The sequence below is a fragment of the Manis pentadactyla genome, chromosome 9, assembly GCF_030020395.1.
Source record: "Manis pentadactyla isolate mManPen7 chromosome 9, mManPen7.hap1, whole genome shotgun sequence".
NCBI lineage: Eukaryota > Metazoa > Chordata > Mammalia > Pholidota > Manidae > Manis > Manis pentadactyla.
Window position 1 is genome coordinate 106,992,491 of NC_080027.1, and position 16,671 is coordinate 107,009,161.

General features: G+C 37.6%; 1 protein-coding gene across 8 annotated transcripts in view; it reads left to right on the forward strand.

The window, feature by feature from the left end:
- Positions 1-16,671, forward strand: part of RASAL2 (RAS protein activator like 2) — a 386,187-nt gene that overhangs the window by 357,554 nt on the left and 11,962 nt on the right. For 5 of the 8 annotated variants that reach the window (XM_036916767.2, XM_036916772.2, XM_036916764.2 and 2 more), the window contains 6 exons: positions 82-318; positions 2,081-2,282; positions 4,412-4,611; positions 5,347-6,214; positions 14,388-14,522; positions 16,179-16,381. In XM_036916767.2, coding sequence (XP_036772662.2) covers positions 82-318; positions 2,081-2,282; positions 4,412-4,611; positions 5,347-6,214; positions 14,388-14,522; positions 16,179-16,381 — 1,845 coding nt within the window. The remainder of the gene's footprint in view (positions 1-81; positions 319-2,080; positions 2,283-4,411; positions 4,612-5,346; positions 6,215-14,387; positions 14,523-16,178; positions 16,382-16,671) is intronic. The other 3 variants (XM_036916768.2, XM_036916773.2, XM_036916766.2) reach the window with 1 other exon arrangement.

Sequence of the window (16,671 nt, forward strand, 5' to 3'; positions counted from 1 at the left end):
GTTGGGCCAGAGGGGAATTGCTTGTGCTTTCTGGGGTTATGGTACTTTCGTATTTAGAGGTTTTGATCTTCCTTTTGCCAGTGTTTTCCCTCGGGAACTGAAAGAAGTATTTGCATCGTGGAAGCAGCAGTGCTTGAACCGCGACAAGCAAGACATCAGCGAGCGACTCATCAGTGCCTCACTGTTTCTCCGTTTTCTGTGCCCAGCCATTATGTCTCCCAGTCTTTTCAACCTTATGCAGGAGTATCCTGATGACCGCACGTCTCGGACTCTGACTCTAATTGCCAAGGTCATTCAGAACCTGGCCAACTTTGCCAAGTAGGTGTTGCTGCCATAACCACTTTTTAAAAAACGTTGCTTAAAAAATGCATGAGTCCTAAATTTTGGATAGGAGTGGGGAGCCTCAAAATTCATGTTACAAGATTTTTGTGGTATTGTTTAAAATAGCAAGAAAAAATTGGAAACAACTTTAACATTCATCTTATAGAGGAATGGTTAAGTAACCTATGGCACATGCATTCAGTAGACTATCTGCAGCCACTACAAATAGTTTTTACAAAGAATATCCAATAATATGGAAGTGATAAAGATACAATTATATTTAATGAAAAGTGCTATTAGAAACTCTAGCCAGGAAAAAAAAAGGGGGGGATACCAAATCGGGCATAGGCTGTTATCCCAGCAATATGATAACACAAAAATCTAAGTATAAAAAGTTGGTAAGAATAATCAAATTCCGTAGTTACATTGTCTAAGACAATTGGCCTAGCCTCTTCCAAAATGTCAATGTAATGAAAAGCAGAAAAGATAGAGGGGGCTGTAATAGATTGAAAGAGACTATGCAATATTTAAATCTTAATTGGATCTGAATTGGAAAAAAAAAATCTATAAAAATCATTTTGGGAGCAATTAAATATGGACTATATATAAGATAATTTATGAATAATGTTTTTAAAAGCTTTACCATGATAATGGCATTGGTTTATGTAAGAGCTATTCCTTATTCTGGAGAAATGGGTGGGTGCTAATGTATTTAGAAGTTATGCCCGCAACTTAGTTTAAAATAGTCCAGCATAAAAAGAAAAAAGTATATGTATATGTAGAGAAAGAGTGAAAGTAAACCTGGCAAAATGTTAACAGTTAATGTAGATGAACGGCATATGGGTGTTCAGTATGTTCTTTCAAATTTTCCATAGATTTAAATTTTTTTAAAGGAAGTTACAAAACAGGGGAAATGCACTCAAATGTAAGCAGCAGATATGTTTAGGTGGTAGAGTTGTACACTCAAACTTACTTCTTTCCACTTTCCATTGTTTCCAATTTTTTCCTAAGTTTGTATAATTTTTTAATTCCTAGAAAATAATTTTAAGCAGTCACTGAGAAGGGATTCACACTGGCAGAACTAATCACAGGTTTACTCAATGTTGGAGCTTAAAGACAAGATTCTATTAGCAATGTGTTGAAAAAATTAGAACTTCTATGAGACAGATTGTTTTCTGTATGAACAGTGGCTCTTCAGACATGCACTGTTTTAACTTTGTGTACCTTATATATAAACCAATGCAGAAATATACATATTTATCCATATTTGAGGCAATTCTTGAAACAGTAGTTCTAGTTTATTTTGGAACAAGTTCTATGGACTTAAGAAAGGTCCTGAAGTAAGCTAGAATCTCTAAAGGCAAAGAGAAGTTCTTCTTTAGCAGAAATAGATAGCATGAGCAAAGATTTGAAGAAGAAAAAGAATATAATGTATTTGGGAGACTTTTAAGAACCTACAATATTTAAGGTTAATACTGATGAGCATTTAGTAGGTAAATGAAAGTTATATTACAGAGAACTTTAAGTACCAGAAAAAAAAGTTTTAGCTTTACCCAACAGAAAACAGAAAGCTATTTAAAGGTTTTGAGTATTAAAGTAATATTAAGAAAATATGTTTTAGCATTTATCACTTACAAATAATAAACAAATTATTTACCTCCCCCAAATAAAAAGTGTTATAGCTTGGTATATGGTCAACTGAAAATGATCACATCTCTTTTCCTGAGTGTTCTCTCTCATTTCTCTTCCTGTACTTCAGATTTGGTAACAAAGAAGAATACATGGCATTCATGAATGATTTTTTAGAACATGAATGGGGTGGAATGAAGCGGTTTCTTTTGGAGATCTCTAATCCAGACACCATCTCAAATACCCCAGGCTTTGATGGTTACATTGACCTCGGCCGAGAGCTTTCAGTTTTGCATTCCTTACTATGGGAAGTAGTGTCCCAACTTGATAAGGTAAAGTAGGCCTGAAGGTTAGTAATGGGAGCTGGGAGAGAGAAAACCATAATGTATCTGAATTCTGGAGAGTTGCCACAGAGTGATATAGCACTCAACTGTCTGCTAGTTGGAAGCAACCTCTTATCCTTAGAAGTCTGGAAGTAAATGGTTATCATTTCTGAGTAAAATATGTGCCCTGCAAACCAGGAAATTCTAGAAATCCATAAAATTATTAGCATATATTTTTAAGTAATTACCTGAATTAATGGAGTGTATATTTCTGTAAATGAGTAAATGTATATAACATATCTAAAAATTCCCTAGAAACTAATACAAGATATTGTGTGTATAGCCTTATTCAGGTAGAGTAGGATTAGATTAAACCTCATAAAGCAATTTCTAACAAAAGTGTAGACTTAGAAAAATACTGAGACTATCATGTTTAATTAGCTTTACCCAAGAGATTTTTTTTTTTAATGCAAGTCAGAGGGTTTAATATAACTGTTAGCACTATAGTTACATAGGATCTGAAAATCCCAAAGTTTTCTTTCTCTACAGATGGGAAGTGAGAATACAGAAAACAGCTACCATTTTTAATAATTTATTTTCTGACTGTAAGCTAAGAATTTATTATATTAATAGCTAAATACATACATATATATATATATATATACACCATGCCAATAATTTTTTTCTGAAATTTTACAAAAAGGAATAGATATTGTAATGGAAAATAGTCTTTTTTTTTGGCTAGGTTTGTCACAGTAATTACTATTGATGTTTTTGTTTGATACAGGTGCTTTATAAATATGTGTGGTGGTATGTTAGAATAACTTCAAAAGACAAAGTTATTTTTCTGTGATAAGATCTTGTTTTCCTTCATTTTCCTATTATCCTTAAAAATGTTACACCAACAAAATGGGGTTGGGGGAGTGAAACCTATTAATAAAGACCACTTCCCTGAGGAAATGTAAATCGTAGGGTGTCCACTGGTGCTTAAAATACTTGTAAAATAATAAACTGTTCCTTATTCTTGAGGATCCCTTTTTTTTACTTTTAGAAATGACAGCTAGATTTTAAGTTGTAGCTATGCTGAAGGTAAATTCCTTGAATATGGATCATGGCTCAAGAAAGTTGAGCAAGTAAAGGCATTCTTCAGGTAGCATTTGAGGAGACATTGTACCCATTTGAGCAGGGCTGAAGAGTCTATTCTGATTGTTGAGGAGACAGGAGACCCAGAGACAGCCATTTAAAACTGCCCTACAATTGGGGGTCCAATAAGACTCCATGAGCAGAAGAACTCCCCAAAGGAAAAAATGATTTAGGTGTATAAAGCATAAGTACAGAAAAGTTACTCTTTGTTGAATAACTGCATCAGTGGAATGTAAATACAGATATCTTGTAAAATAGGCTTGGTTTATTCAGGGGTCAGGGTCTTTTTATCAGGCTTTGCTGTGTAAACACACTTCTCCTTTTAAACCTGTGGTTGGTCCTCGGAACCAGGAGTATATCTAGACATATCAAATAGAGAGAGTTTACTGATTTTGCTGTTAAAAAAAAAAATTGTCTTGCTGATGCAAACCCAGTTGGCAATAGGTCACAGTTCCCAAGAGTACATGGGATAATGGATGGCAATTTCAACTGTGTGCCCTGCAGTGTTCTGGACCCCTGAATGCAACACCTTCCTGTATGTTGGCATGCATTTCTTTTCTCACAGTCCCTTTTCTTTGGAAGTTTCATCATACTAGCCAATCCTTTCGTCTTGAGGTCCCTTTTGCTTAGAAGGTGTTTGGTTCTTCCCCACCCTCCCCCACCTTCATCTGCTAGCCCCCAAAGATTTAGTTTGCTTTGCATGCCTATTTTAGTTGGAATGGCATTAGTTTGGTTGTTTTGAGCATGTCTTTTAATTTTTATTTGCATAATCCTAATTTCTATTTCCTTTCTTTCCTCGATGTCTGCTGCACCTTGTTTCGCCTCCTCCATTCATCTCGACGCCATGATCCCGCTGCTCCATAACCACACTATGAACCTGCCACTCCCATATGCAAACACCTACCCTCCCCTCCAACCTGCACCCTTCCATCAATGGGCATCGTTGTCCCACAAACAATCTTTGGTGGATGTCGCAATGCTTATTATCCAATTAGGGTGAAAATTCCTTCCTACAGGCAACCGTGGCAAAATTGGGACCTCTCCCTCGTATTCTTGCCGATATTACCAAATCTCTGACTAACCCTACACCAATACAACAGCAACTGAGACGCGTCACTGAGCATAGCTCCAGCCCAAATGTCAGTGGAAGTCTGTCCTCTGGGCTGCAGAAAATATTTGAAGACCCCATTGACAGGTATGATGGAATTTGAACTACTATCTCAGAAAGAAAGAGATTTGGCAGAAGTCTATTTAACTTATTTACTGAATTTACAACTTCAAAGTCATGATCAGTTGGAAAGAACCATATAATCTGAGAGAAATCCAATTGTCATAATAATACACAAGACCTAGGATACTTATTTTTTAGAATGATATTTTAGTTATAATGGGTTCAACAAATGTGTAAAAATAAACTATCCTGTTTAATGGAATACTAAGGGCTCTGTGATACTGATATTTTCATATATCATAACACAAATCTAAAGAATCTCAATTAAAATCATTTTACAACTGGTGGTGTCTGCTGGGTAGATAGATAAAATGTTGATGCTTAACTTTGTTTTCTGCATTGTCAAAACTTGTCTCTTTAGCTGTGACCCTTTGCTTATGCCCTCAGATCTTCTCTTGAAGGTTTAGACAGAACCAATTAACTATGAGTTGGAATACTTTGGTGGGGGTTAAAACCTAACTAGGAAGTGACTGGTGTCTAGAAAACAGTGATGGGGTGGTTACAGTGTTATTCTTCACCTTTGGAGAAAAACACCAAAAAATGTTGGATTTTATTCTAAGAATTATAACAATGAAATCTGAGTTTAGAAACCACTTTGGGCCTTTGAGCCTTCAGAAGAGCTCCTGTGGCTGAACTGAGGAATCCTACCTATACTGAATTTGCTTCAAAAGTAATTAAAGGTTCTTTCCTTTTCCACAGTGACTTGCATAAACTGAAATCTCCAAGCCAGGAAAACACGGATGGCTATTTCCGAGGGAAAACATTATTGCTGGTTCAGCAAGCCTCTTCGCAGAGCATGACTTATTCTGAAAAGGATGAAAAGGAAAGTAGCCTTCCCAATGGCCGGAGCATCTCCCTCATGGACCTTCAGGACACTCGCGCTGCTCAGGGGGAGCATGCGCCTGCTGTGCTCGATGTGCCTATGCGCTTGACCGGAAGCCAGCTCTCCATGACCCAGGGGGCCGGCATCAAACAACTGCGGGAAACCCAGAGCACTCCCCAGAGCGCACCCCAGGTGAGGAGGCCCCTGCACCCAGCTTTGAACCAGCCAGGCAGCCTCCAACCCTTGTCATTCCAGAACCCTGTCTATCACCTCAATAACCCAATGCCAGCAATGCCAAAGGCCTCTGTGGATTCCAGTTTGGAGAACCTAAGCACTGCCAGTTCCAGAAGCCAAAGTAACAGTGAGGACTTCAAACTCAGCGGACCCAGCAATAGCAGCATGGAGGATTTCACCAAACGTAGCACTCAAAGTGAGGACTTCTCCAGGCGGCACACTGTGCCAGACAGACACATACCTCTTGCTCTGCCACGGCAAAACAGTACTGGGCAGGCCCAAATCCGAAAAATGGAACAGGCTGGGTTAGGTGCCCGAGCCAAAGCACCGCCATCCCTGCCCCACAGTGCATCCTTGCGAAGCACAGGGAGCATGTCTGTGGCATCTGCAGCCCTGGTGGCTGAACCCGTGCAGAATGGGAGCCGGTCCCGGCAGCAGTCTTCTTCCTCCAGAGAGAGCCCTGTTCCCAAAGTGAGAGCAATCCAGAGACAACAGACTCAGCAGGTCGGGGTGAGTGCTAAAGGGATCTGGCTTCTACTTGGTCCAGCAGTTTCCTTGGTTCTTCTAATAGAAATCACTGGGAAATCCAATTACTAACAAGGTTTCCACTTAGAAATATTTCTGCAACCTTTAAATGGGAAAAGGAAATGAGAAGTTTGGGAGCTTCTGGAGCTTCTGGCTAGGTGAGGCAGCAAATGTAGCTTGACTCATTGTCCTTAGGAGGACTCGCATATTAACCACAGCCACGCAGGGGTCCTTCCTTCTTTTCCAGCCGCAGAGCTGCCACCTCAGTTGGCACTGAGAACAGATCTGTGATGTTGGATATTAGACACTTTATGAAATCTATAGGCCAAATTAACTAGAATATATTTTAGAAATCTGGACATTAATCCTGAATTTTTTTTCTTAAGCTTCCAGAATAAAGTTGTACATTGTGAGCCAAGAGTTTAATGTAACTGCTCTCAGCTCCATCCCCCAGCTCCCTCTAGAAATATCCAGTCCCTTGTGCCTTTTCCTGGAAATGGCTAGAAGAATAAACAACTGAGCACCTACAGAGGTGAGGTAAAGGAGACAGGTAAAAAAGAAACACAGGTGGCTGACAAGTATTCTAAACATTTACAAATCCCTTGTATTTCTGTTTATATGTTTACATATAAGATTTCCAGATTTTTTTGTTTTTGAGAAATAAAAAAGTTTTCCCAAGAATGTAATCATGTCTTCCTTACATATTATATTTTTAGGCACCAATACATATTTTGTTCTTTGAAACAAACTAATAATCTTTTTTTAATTATATTATCATTGATAGACAATCTTGTGAAGGCTTCACATGAACAACATTGTGGTTTCAACATTCACCCATAATATCGAGTCCTCATCCCCCCCACCCATTGCAGTCACTGTCTCGGTGTAGTAAGATGCTATCGAGTCATTACTTGTCTTCGCCATGCTGTACTGCCTTCCCCATGACCTACCTATATTGTGATGGTGAATACTGTGCCCCTCAATCCCCTTCTCCCTCCCTCCCCACCCGCCTCCCCACCTCTCCCTTTTGGTAACCACTAGTCCCTTCTTGGTGTCTGTGAGTCTGCTGCTGTTTTTGTTCCTTCGAAACAAACTAATAATCTTAAGAATGTTTATTTATCTATGTATATTTCATCTTAAAAAGATTGTTCTCCTAAAAATCTTTGCATCTGTTGAATTTTTTTCAAATCTAAATGAGTATTAGGGAGCTGTGTGATTACAAGAGCTCTATGACAAATCCTCCTGCCATCAAGGTCACTGGTCAGAGGAGGCTACAGTGAAACCTGACAGATCTCTTTTAACGTGTTTGCATTTTTGTAGGTAGGCGTTTACTGATTTGGCTGCTTCTGCCTCCACTTTGCTTTGATCAGAGCTCTTGACCCTACTTTGAAAGTTACTGTTTTAAAAAAAATTAGAAGATTTACAGTATCCATAGATACAGAAGTAAAGGAAGGATGAAGAGCATGACTAACTTAAGCCAATTCTGCTAGCTGACTTCCTGGGCAATAGCTCCCAGCTGGTAATTCTTTCCTTTGAAATAAAGTTTTCCTTGAGTCTTAAATTTTCATTTCTACTTTGTTATAGTTCCCAAACTTTGACCAATTCGTTTGATGTAATAAGTATTTTCATTTAAAGAAAGGGAAGAAAGATAATCTATAATGAAAAGGCTTATTAAATACTTATATGTATCTTTTTTATATAGCTCATATATATATTTTTAATGTGTATGTTAGGAAGCTATCAGTCATTCACACCATATTATGATTTAGTTTACACATTGCTTTTTTGCTAGTTGAGATCAACTACTTTCAGAGAATCAAAGTGTTTATTGAGAGGTGAAAAGAAAGGTAAGTAATGTTACAGATGAAATACTGTGTGCAGGTCAGCATCTGCTTGGGGTCCTAGTGCAGCATGAGGGCTCTGAGGATGAGATGGGGGCAGAAAATACTATCAGATTGGCAGAGAAGGACAGGATAAGGGAAAGGGCCTTCCATGTGCTGTTCGAAAGCTGACTTAAGCCCATCCCTGGACAGAAAAGAGGAAAGCTTACCCATTCCTCATGTGCCAGGTAATCCTTAATTCCCAGGGCCCATGAGTCATACTGATTGTTTATTTAATATTATAAATTAACCTTTTGTGAAATCACCTCTAACCAATTATCACTTACAGTATTTGTCCTGTCGGAAAATATAACACCTATCACATAAGCACTCAGCACATGTTTCTGTGGGTGAATAGAAGGCTCTCTGGGCAGATGGGAGTAGGAAACGCATTGTCTCCAAACAACCAATTAAAAATTTTTTGTACCCCAGCCATTAACGAGTTGGGGAATGTCTATATTATATTGTCACAAAGTGTGGCACAGCCCCAGTGAGATGTCCCAGCACAAATACTCACCTTTGTTTGTGCCTTTGCTGGTACTGGTACTGCCACTGTCATATCAGTTAAGGCATAAATCACTGTATTTTGATTACTCAAGTTTCTGTTTTTTCTACACTTTTTCTGTGCAGATGGTTTATTCTTTTAAACTTACACATTATTTTTTTTATTCCTTATCTTTCTGTTTCTTGCTTGCTTTTCTTATCTCACCCCCATGAAGAACTCTGAAGTTCTGTATAATCAGCACATTTTTTAGGCAAATTCCTTTACACATTTTAATTGCAAATTGTGTCAGGGAATTCTTCTCTCCCAAAAACTAGAGGATTTCTTTGTGGCAACTGTTCTGTAGGCGTCTGTAATTACCAGTGGCTTTGTCCCATGCAAATTCCATTTGTATCTGAGCACAAAGGAGCAACCACTGTTGGCAGCCTAACTAGTTTCAGTCTCTATCTACTGAGTAGGAAGGAAATAAAATCCTAGTGAAGCAAACTTCAGAGAAGGAATTTTTTTTCAGGAAACTCTTTTTTTTTACCCTTTTTGGCTTCTTATCGGATTCTTTTTGTTCCTAATTTTCCACTACATTTTGTTCTTTAGGTATCATGTACTCTAAGCGTGTAATAGACTTTATTCACAAAATATGCTATATCTTGAACAACTCGTGTTACCTGACCTTAAAATTTGAATTTGAAAATTTAAATTTGAGGGCTTCTTACAATAGGTATTTGACAAGCCTATCAGGATGATACTGCAGTTTTCGCATTTGGATTTGTTGAACCCTCTTCTACCAACTTATTAATGTAGCCAGCCCTTTTTTCAATGTTACTCATTTAGGGGAACCTGACTGTTTCAGACTATGGAGAAGCAGAAACCAACAAGTCTTACTTATATCTATTAAATATGAGCAAGGCCTGTTCTCAATTGTTCTCAAATAGCCAGGCTATGACTCATTGTAGAATCAGTGAAACTGCAGTCTCTGCCCCTTTTGCCCTATAGCATTATTATTTTTCCCAGAGAAACCCTATATAACTTCTGTCTCAAAGGGAAATATTCCTGATAGGAATTCCTGCTCCTTTTCTTTTTGTATGTTTCATCCCTCATTTTCTTTAATGATCCACTGTTGAAAGTCAGTGGATATAAATGTTCTTCCAAAGGCTGTAGCTAAGCAAAATGTGATCCCAACCACTTACAACTTCTCTTCTCAATTTCTTTGACTCTAAACTAGAGATGGTAAATTTTGCTATCTATCCAGCTTGTAAAAGAAATGGAACAACCATTGAGGAAAAAGCCTATTTCCAAAGGACTAAAGGAAAAACAATATCTTTGTCTTAGTAATAAATTTTTAAATTTATACTTCAATAATGAATTATAAAAGAAATCCAGAGTATCAATAAATGAATAGTATTTTATGGAGCATCTATTGTGCATATATATAGTTACTACCATTTAAAAATCCATATGATATGGTGCCATGCCTCAAGGATTGACAGTCTAATTGGGAAATAAGCACACGTGAGTCCAATAGAAAAAGGTAGAAGATAGTATATAGTTTTTTCATGTGAAGAATGTATTACAACAAAGAATAATTTTGAAACAAAAATCACCTCTCTTTTCTTCCAGTATAACACAGTAACTATTTTTGATTCATTCAATATTACTTTACTTTCTGTCTCTATAATTATGTAAAGGTCTAATCATGAAGACAAGGAATAGTCTGTTTTTTTCCAACAGTTAGTGACCACCTACCGTATGTTATGCAAAGTGCTAGGATGTATTAGGAAGTAGTTCAAAATCAGATTCAACCAGTAAGATAGGAATAGACCCAAATGCCTAGTTTCCATTGTCCCACTGAATAGTCTTTCCTGATCACTGGATTACTGATATTGATAGTCCTTCTGAAGATAAGGTAGCTACCACCATCACCAGTGAAATTATTGTCAGGCAGCTGCGTCTGGGGAGGTCTGTCCCTGTGCACTAGGTGAAATCTCAACTCAGGCAGGAGAGGGTTCTTGACTCTGATACTCTGATTGAGAATGAATAATCAAACAGGTTTGACGAGTGTGGGTAAGGAAGGAATTCATTTAACAAGAGTAGTAGTGAATGGCAGCAGCTATGCAGGCAGCAGAGAGCAAGGAAGAGCAGAAGGAGAAAAGGAAAGTTCACTGAACTCCTGCTCAGCATAGAGCAAATCCCTTGCCATCTCCTAAAGCCAGTCACCTGGCATCCAGAGTCCTCTTGAACCTGCACAGCCTGGGAGCTAAGCCCCTAACACCCCAGGATTTGGGGGAGCCACAGATCCCTGGATGGAGTGAATTATGTTTTGAACTTCCCAATGCAAAGAAAGATTTTCAGGCAGACTACTAAAGAGCATAATGGGTACAGCCACACAGTTCACCTAGGCAATGGGAACTTGAAAGCCCAGATCAGAGATCTCAATAGCCCTTTCCTACTTGTCTGAAGTAGGGCAGAGAGAGTGAAGACTTATGCTTAAGTCTAGGAATCTCAATGAAATAGCAAAATGACAAAGACTTTTACCACCAGAGATGGAGGTTGGAGACTTCTTGTCTTTGTTATGGAAGAGAGTTCAGAGACAAGTACAATCAGCTTATGCAACAAGAGAGTTTATTTGATATAAGATAGTACACATTCAGACGGTAGTGTGGGCAACCTCAGAGAGGAGACACGCTTAAGGGTTAGGGTTTGGGGTTTTATAGGACCCTTTGGTGGGGGTGGTCAGCATAAGGCATGATATATACAGATGATTCATAATTCCTTTGAAGTTTTGTCTTAAGAATAGGGTTATTTAGGTGACTGTCTTGGTCCAGATCTTGTCATTCTTTATCCACATAGGTTCATTTACACTTCAGAGGTCTCTCTACTGTCCTGGTTACAAAATTCCTTAATTGATTAAGGGGGCTGGAAGAAAAGGAAGAACAGCATATAGATTAAGTTAAAGAATAAGCTGGGACTTTTTTGCAGGCTAAGTAGATTTTACAGTGGCACGACCCTTGTCCCATTTCCCTGCTTTATCTCAAAATGAAAATATTCTTGATTTTACAGCTTCTCACTTAACAATTAAAAGCCTGTATTACCCTAAGGAGTTGTTGTTTTTAATGTTTTTAGGGGCTGAGATCTTTCCTTAGTGTGTTCTTAGGAATACCATTAGTTTGCAGTGCTTTTATAGGCACTCGATAAATAGTTACCCATAACAAATCACAGGAAAAGAAAGTTCATTCAAGCAATATCTTGTTAATTATATAAAGGAGAAACCTATTGAATTAGCTACCTCGAAGTAAAAAATTCCAGACAGTAAAGTTGTTATTAGTTTTAGTAGCTACTCTATCTCAAACTGCTATTGAATAGAAAATCCTATTTTCACAGAAAAGCAGCTTTCCTGTGTCCTATGTGCTAAAATGATAAGATTATAAAATTAAAAAGACATTTGTCTCCTTTAAATATTGACTTTCTATTAATTTATTAAGACTCAGAACCACATTCTTTTGTCTTTCAGGTGTACATATATCAAATAAAAACCTTATGGTTAAACTATTTTCTGTAACATACTAAAGCAATTAATTTTCCTCTGCTTTTAAAATCCAGTAGGGGGAGAACTGTGTGTGTGTGTGTGTGTGTGTGTGTGTGTGTGTGTGTGTGTGTGTGTGTGTGTGTGTGTGTGTGAAATACTTTGCACTTTACAAAGTGCTTTTATTGATATCTCATTTGTTTTAATGTAGGTAATTATTATCTTCTTTTTTATAGATGACAATATATCCTGTAGGCCAGTGTTCCCAAAGTGTGGTACTTAAAATTATTTAAACATTAAAGGTCTTTATTTAATTAATCATGTAGTTATTGTAATACATATTAGAAAAACATACAACTATTAATATAAAAATGTATTTATAAATATATATATATTTATAAATATATATATAAACTCAAGATTTTTACTAATACTATTGCTTAGTATAAGGACTTAGTTAACTGAAAAGGGCTTTTTTAAAGAGATCATACATATACAGCATTAATATATCAGGGATAATGTGGTTATAACAAAAATAATGTCAGTGATACACAAATGAACGAAGTATAAAAAACACATCTACCTACCATAGTAGAGATAGAGGTAGGCATTTAAGAACTGAGAGTACTGAAGTTTAAGACTTGTTTACATGTTTCTTGACATGGTGGAGAAAAAGGCTTTAAAGAAAATGTCTAGCTGTTCATTCACAGTTGCTTGTGTGAGCCTTAGGCATAAAGCTTCTTGATTTTACAGCTTCTCACTTAACAATTAAAAGCCTGTATTACCCTAAGGAGTTGTTGATACATACATTGTATTGATACATATCTGTAATCTGGTTGTAAATCAACCAAACCAGGAGGTTCTTCTTCAGACCTTTAAGAAATACCCTCATATTACTTTTGCATGCATATTTTTGTGGGATCTCTTCCAACCCATCTTTGATAACCTTTCAGTCTCTGAAACCAGTTTTTTCATCTATTCTTTCTAAATCTCAAATTCACCAAAAATACCCCTTCTTTTAAAATATCTATTTAGAGTTTAACTGGGTTCTGTTCCAGAAAGATACAAAGACTCTTAAGGTAGCTCTGCATGGGGGAGAAAATTCTCTTCAATTATGAGATTATAGAGTTTTGATCCTCGAAATAGAAATCCATTTTAATTATAAAGACTAACTCACGTACAATTTTTGTTCTCTCCCTAAGGCAGGCAAGAGAAAAAGAATCTGTAGTATATTTTCAGCATTTTTTGTGGAAAGAGCACTAATATTCAGTAGTCCTAATATCAGTTATATCCAGTGCCAGTTTTCCAAACATAATATGGTAATAACATCTAAGCTCAACAATACTCTGTAATTTCCAAAAACTTTCATATACAATATCTTACTCAATCCTTACAACTCCCTGTGAGATGATCAGGACATGTGGTGATGGTGATATATCCCATCCCAGACATACCCCTTTTCGGTAAGTTAGGAAAAAAGTATTGAAGAGATTAAGTAACAATTGAAGTGGCTGAGTTTACTACTAAAGGCCAGAATTCTTATCATTCTACATATCTCTATTAGAAAAGGATAATGTATTTAGCTTTCCTAACTGGATGGAAATATCCCTTAGACTAATTTGATATCTATTATTTTGATCCTCTATTCATTAAGAAACTTTCTGGCTACAGTGTGGATTTCTGAGTAGTCCTACCCATCAAGAAGTCCGTGCTCTGTAAAAATGACCCCGTTTTTTACAACTTTGTAAGAACAGTATCACTTTTTTTGTTTTTTTCTCTTTCTCTAAAGGGTTAATATGAAAATTCAGCATTTGCCATTCTGATACATAAATAGGCACCTTGTGAGTTTGTTTGACATTAATCAGTTCTTTGGTTCTGATCATCTCTGGGTTAAACAGATGTTTCCTCACCTGAGCAATCAACCGAGTTGTGCTTTTTTCCTCTCATTCTGTCATCATCTTAATTTCATTAGTAGTTTGGACCACAGGACTAACTAATAATTTTAAGGCCTTGGCTTTCTTCAGAGCAAGAAAAAGGCAGGTTCATTGACGTGATGCATAGGAATAGTTTATTCTTGTACAAATGGATATTCTCTTTCCTCACCCCCAGCCCTGGCATTAATAAAATATTACTGAGAGCTGAGAGCATTTACTAGAAAACAGGGGTCAAGGTATGTCTTCCAAAAATAGCTCTCTTTATGAAACATAGATCGTAGATGAGCTGTTTGGGGAGATACTAATGCAGGTATTTCTGATGCAGGTTCAGTCTCCTGTGGACTCTGCCACAATGTCCCCAGTAGAGAGGACAGCAGCCTGGGTTCTGAACAATGGGCAATATGAAGAGGATGTGGAAGAATCTGAGCAAAATCAAGATGAAGCCAAGCATGCTGAGAAGGTAGAACCTAGTCTGTCTTTACTGACTTAATGCCCCCACAGTGAGAGGCCACCAAAAGGGTTGTCTAGCCAAGAGCATGATCTCCCCACTTCAACTTCATCTCTGCCTCTTCTGCGAATCATCATATTCATATCTATGTATAATGATTCAGTAGTGTCTGTAAAAATTTGAAAAATGCCCATCAAGCTGAAGGGTGGGGAGGGTTAGCTGTATTTTTATTTTTATGTAGGTTGCCTTAATTTAGAGAATACTCTGCTATTCATTTCTGGTAGTTCTAGGTGAATATTTAGTGCTAGTCTTCAAGTAAGGCCAACATTACTCTTGGAATTGATTTCCTTTTTATATCTTAGGAATAATTTTGTCTTTTTGTTTTTGAATAAAGAACTTATGACTGTACAGATGATTTTTTAAAAGACATTATCTATTCAGTTTTGTTTTAAAGAAAAGTCGGCATGGAAAAAAAGGATTATCAAACAAGAACCTTGACATCATGTATGGCATTATCTCATTTAATTAACAACTAGACAATTAGCTTCTGCTTACTTACCAGCATGACTCTAAACTCTGCTTGTTTATGCAGTCTACCTCTTTAAACTGTCCTAAAAATTGTCCCCTTTGACCTTCTGGATTAACAAGCATAGTTTAGGACCTTGATGTTGAGTAAGCAGAAACTTATCATCTGATTGTCGATTGTGTGGAATATTATGTGAAAATAGATTGCATTTTACGAAGTGCCATATAGCTTTATCATTAACTACTAATGGATTTAAGTTGATCATCTAAGGAAGGCTTATGCTTCTCACCTCATCAAGAGGTCTGACATTCCACTATGCTCCAACTTCAGCAACTTCAGTACAAGAAAGGGCCATGTAACCAATTTAATTGAATAGAGCTTTAATGAGAAAATTTTTATAAAGCTTTAGTTTATATAAATTTATATAAAGCTTTAGTGAGAAAACAGACATATGTGTTCCAGCAAGCACTACCAAATTAGGCAGATGAACCAAACCATGAAAATGAGCCAAGAGGCAGTAGGAATCAGCCTGAGAGAACATGTAGGCCTTTTGCTTAGTGTTTGTGCCCTGAATATTTTACCCTTTTATAGTCAGGGAGAAAGCAACAATAGCCTGCTCTGCCATAAAATTCTATTTATTGATTTAGTAGCTTAACATTATAGACATGTTGCTTGTTCTCTAAAGGACTGATTCCAGTAAAGTGAAGGAATGGCAAGATATGTTGAGACCCTACAGTACAGGTGGTGATACATAAATCTTCTCCCTTACACACAACTGGCTTTTGGCTTATTTAAAGTGATTTGTCAGGCTGCTAAGTGCTTGATCTTTGTCTCCTGCTCTCATTTCATACAATCACAGATTGGGTGTGGCTTACAGCAACTGGTAGTTCAAAGTGGAGAGAGAGACATAAATATATAGATTTGGGTTGCCAAGTTAAAGTTAAAAATGTAATTTTAGGAGGAGGGCAGAGCTCCTTACCATTTATGCCTGTTGATAATTTTAAAGAGTGTTAGCAGCACATGGAATGGGAGCTCAGACAGCATCCAGGTACATCACCTAAAAAGTAAACACAGATTTCTAAAACCAGTGTAACTCCAGTTTCTCTCCCCTTTTCTTTGGTGCCTCTTCTCTTCTACTCTAGTATGAGCAGGAAATTACCAAACTGAAGGAACGCCTGCGGGTGTCCAGCCGGCGGCTGGAGGAGTATGAGCGCCGGCTGCTGGTACAGGAGCAGCAGATGCAGAAGCTGCTGCTGGAGTACAAGGCCCGGTTGGAGGACAGCGAGGAGCGGCTCCGCAGGCAGCAGGAGGAGAAGGACAGCCAGATGAAGAGCATCATCAGCAGGTCCGCGCATCGCCTGGTGGTGGCTGTGGGCTGGTTCAGGGTGCAAAGGGGGCAGGTGATCCAGAGTCTGCAAGCAGTGGCAGCGAGAGCCATTTCAACTCTGCACATGGTCTGTGGTGCTTAGTACCAAGGTGATGACTGACCAGATCTCTTAATTCTTCTAAATGTGAGGCCTTAGTGTACGGCCTTTAAGGAAAGAGGTAGTCAGTTTTTCTTTAATTGTAACAACTAGAAAAATAAAACTTAGTGACTCACTTGAGTGGTCTTAGAGGAGAACTGGATTTCAAAAA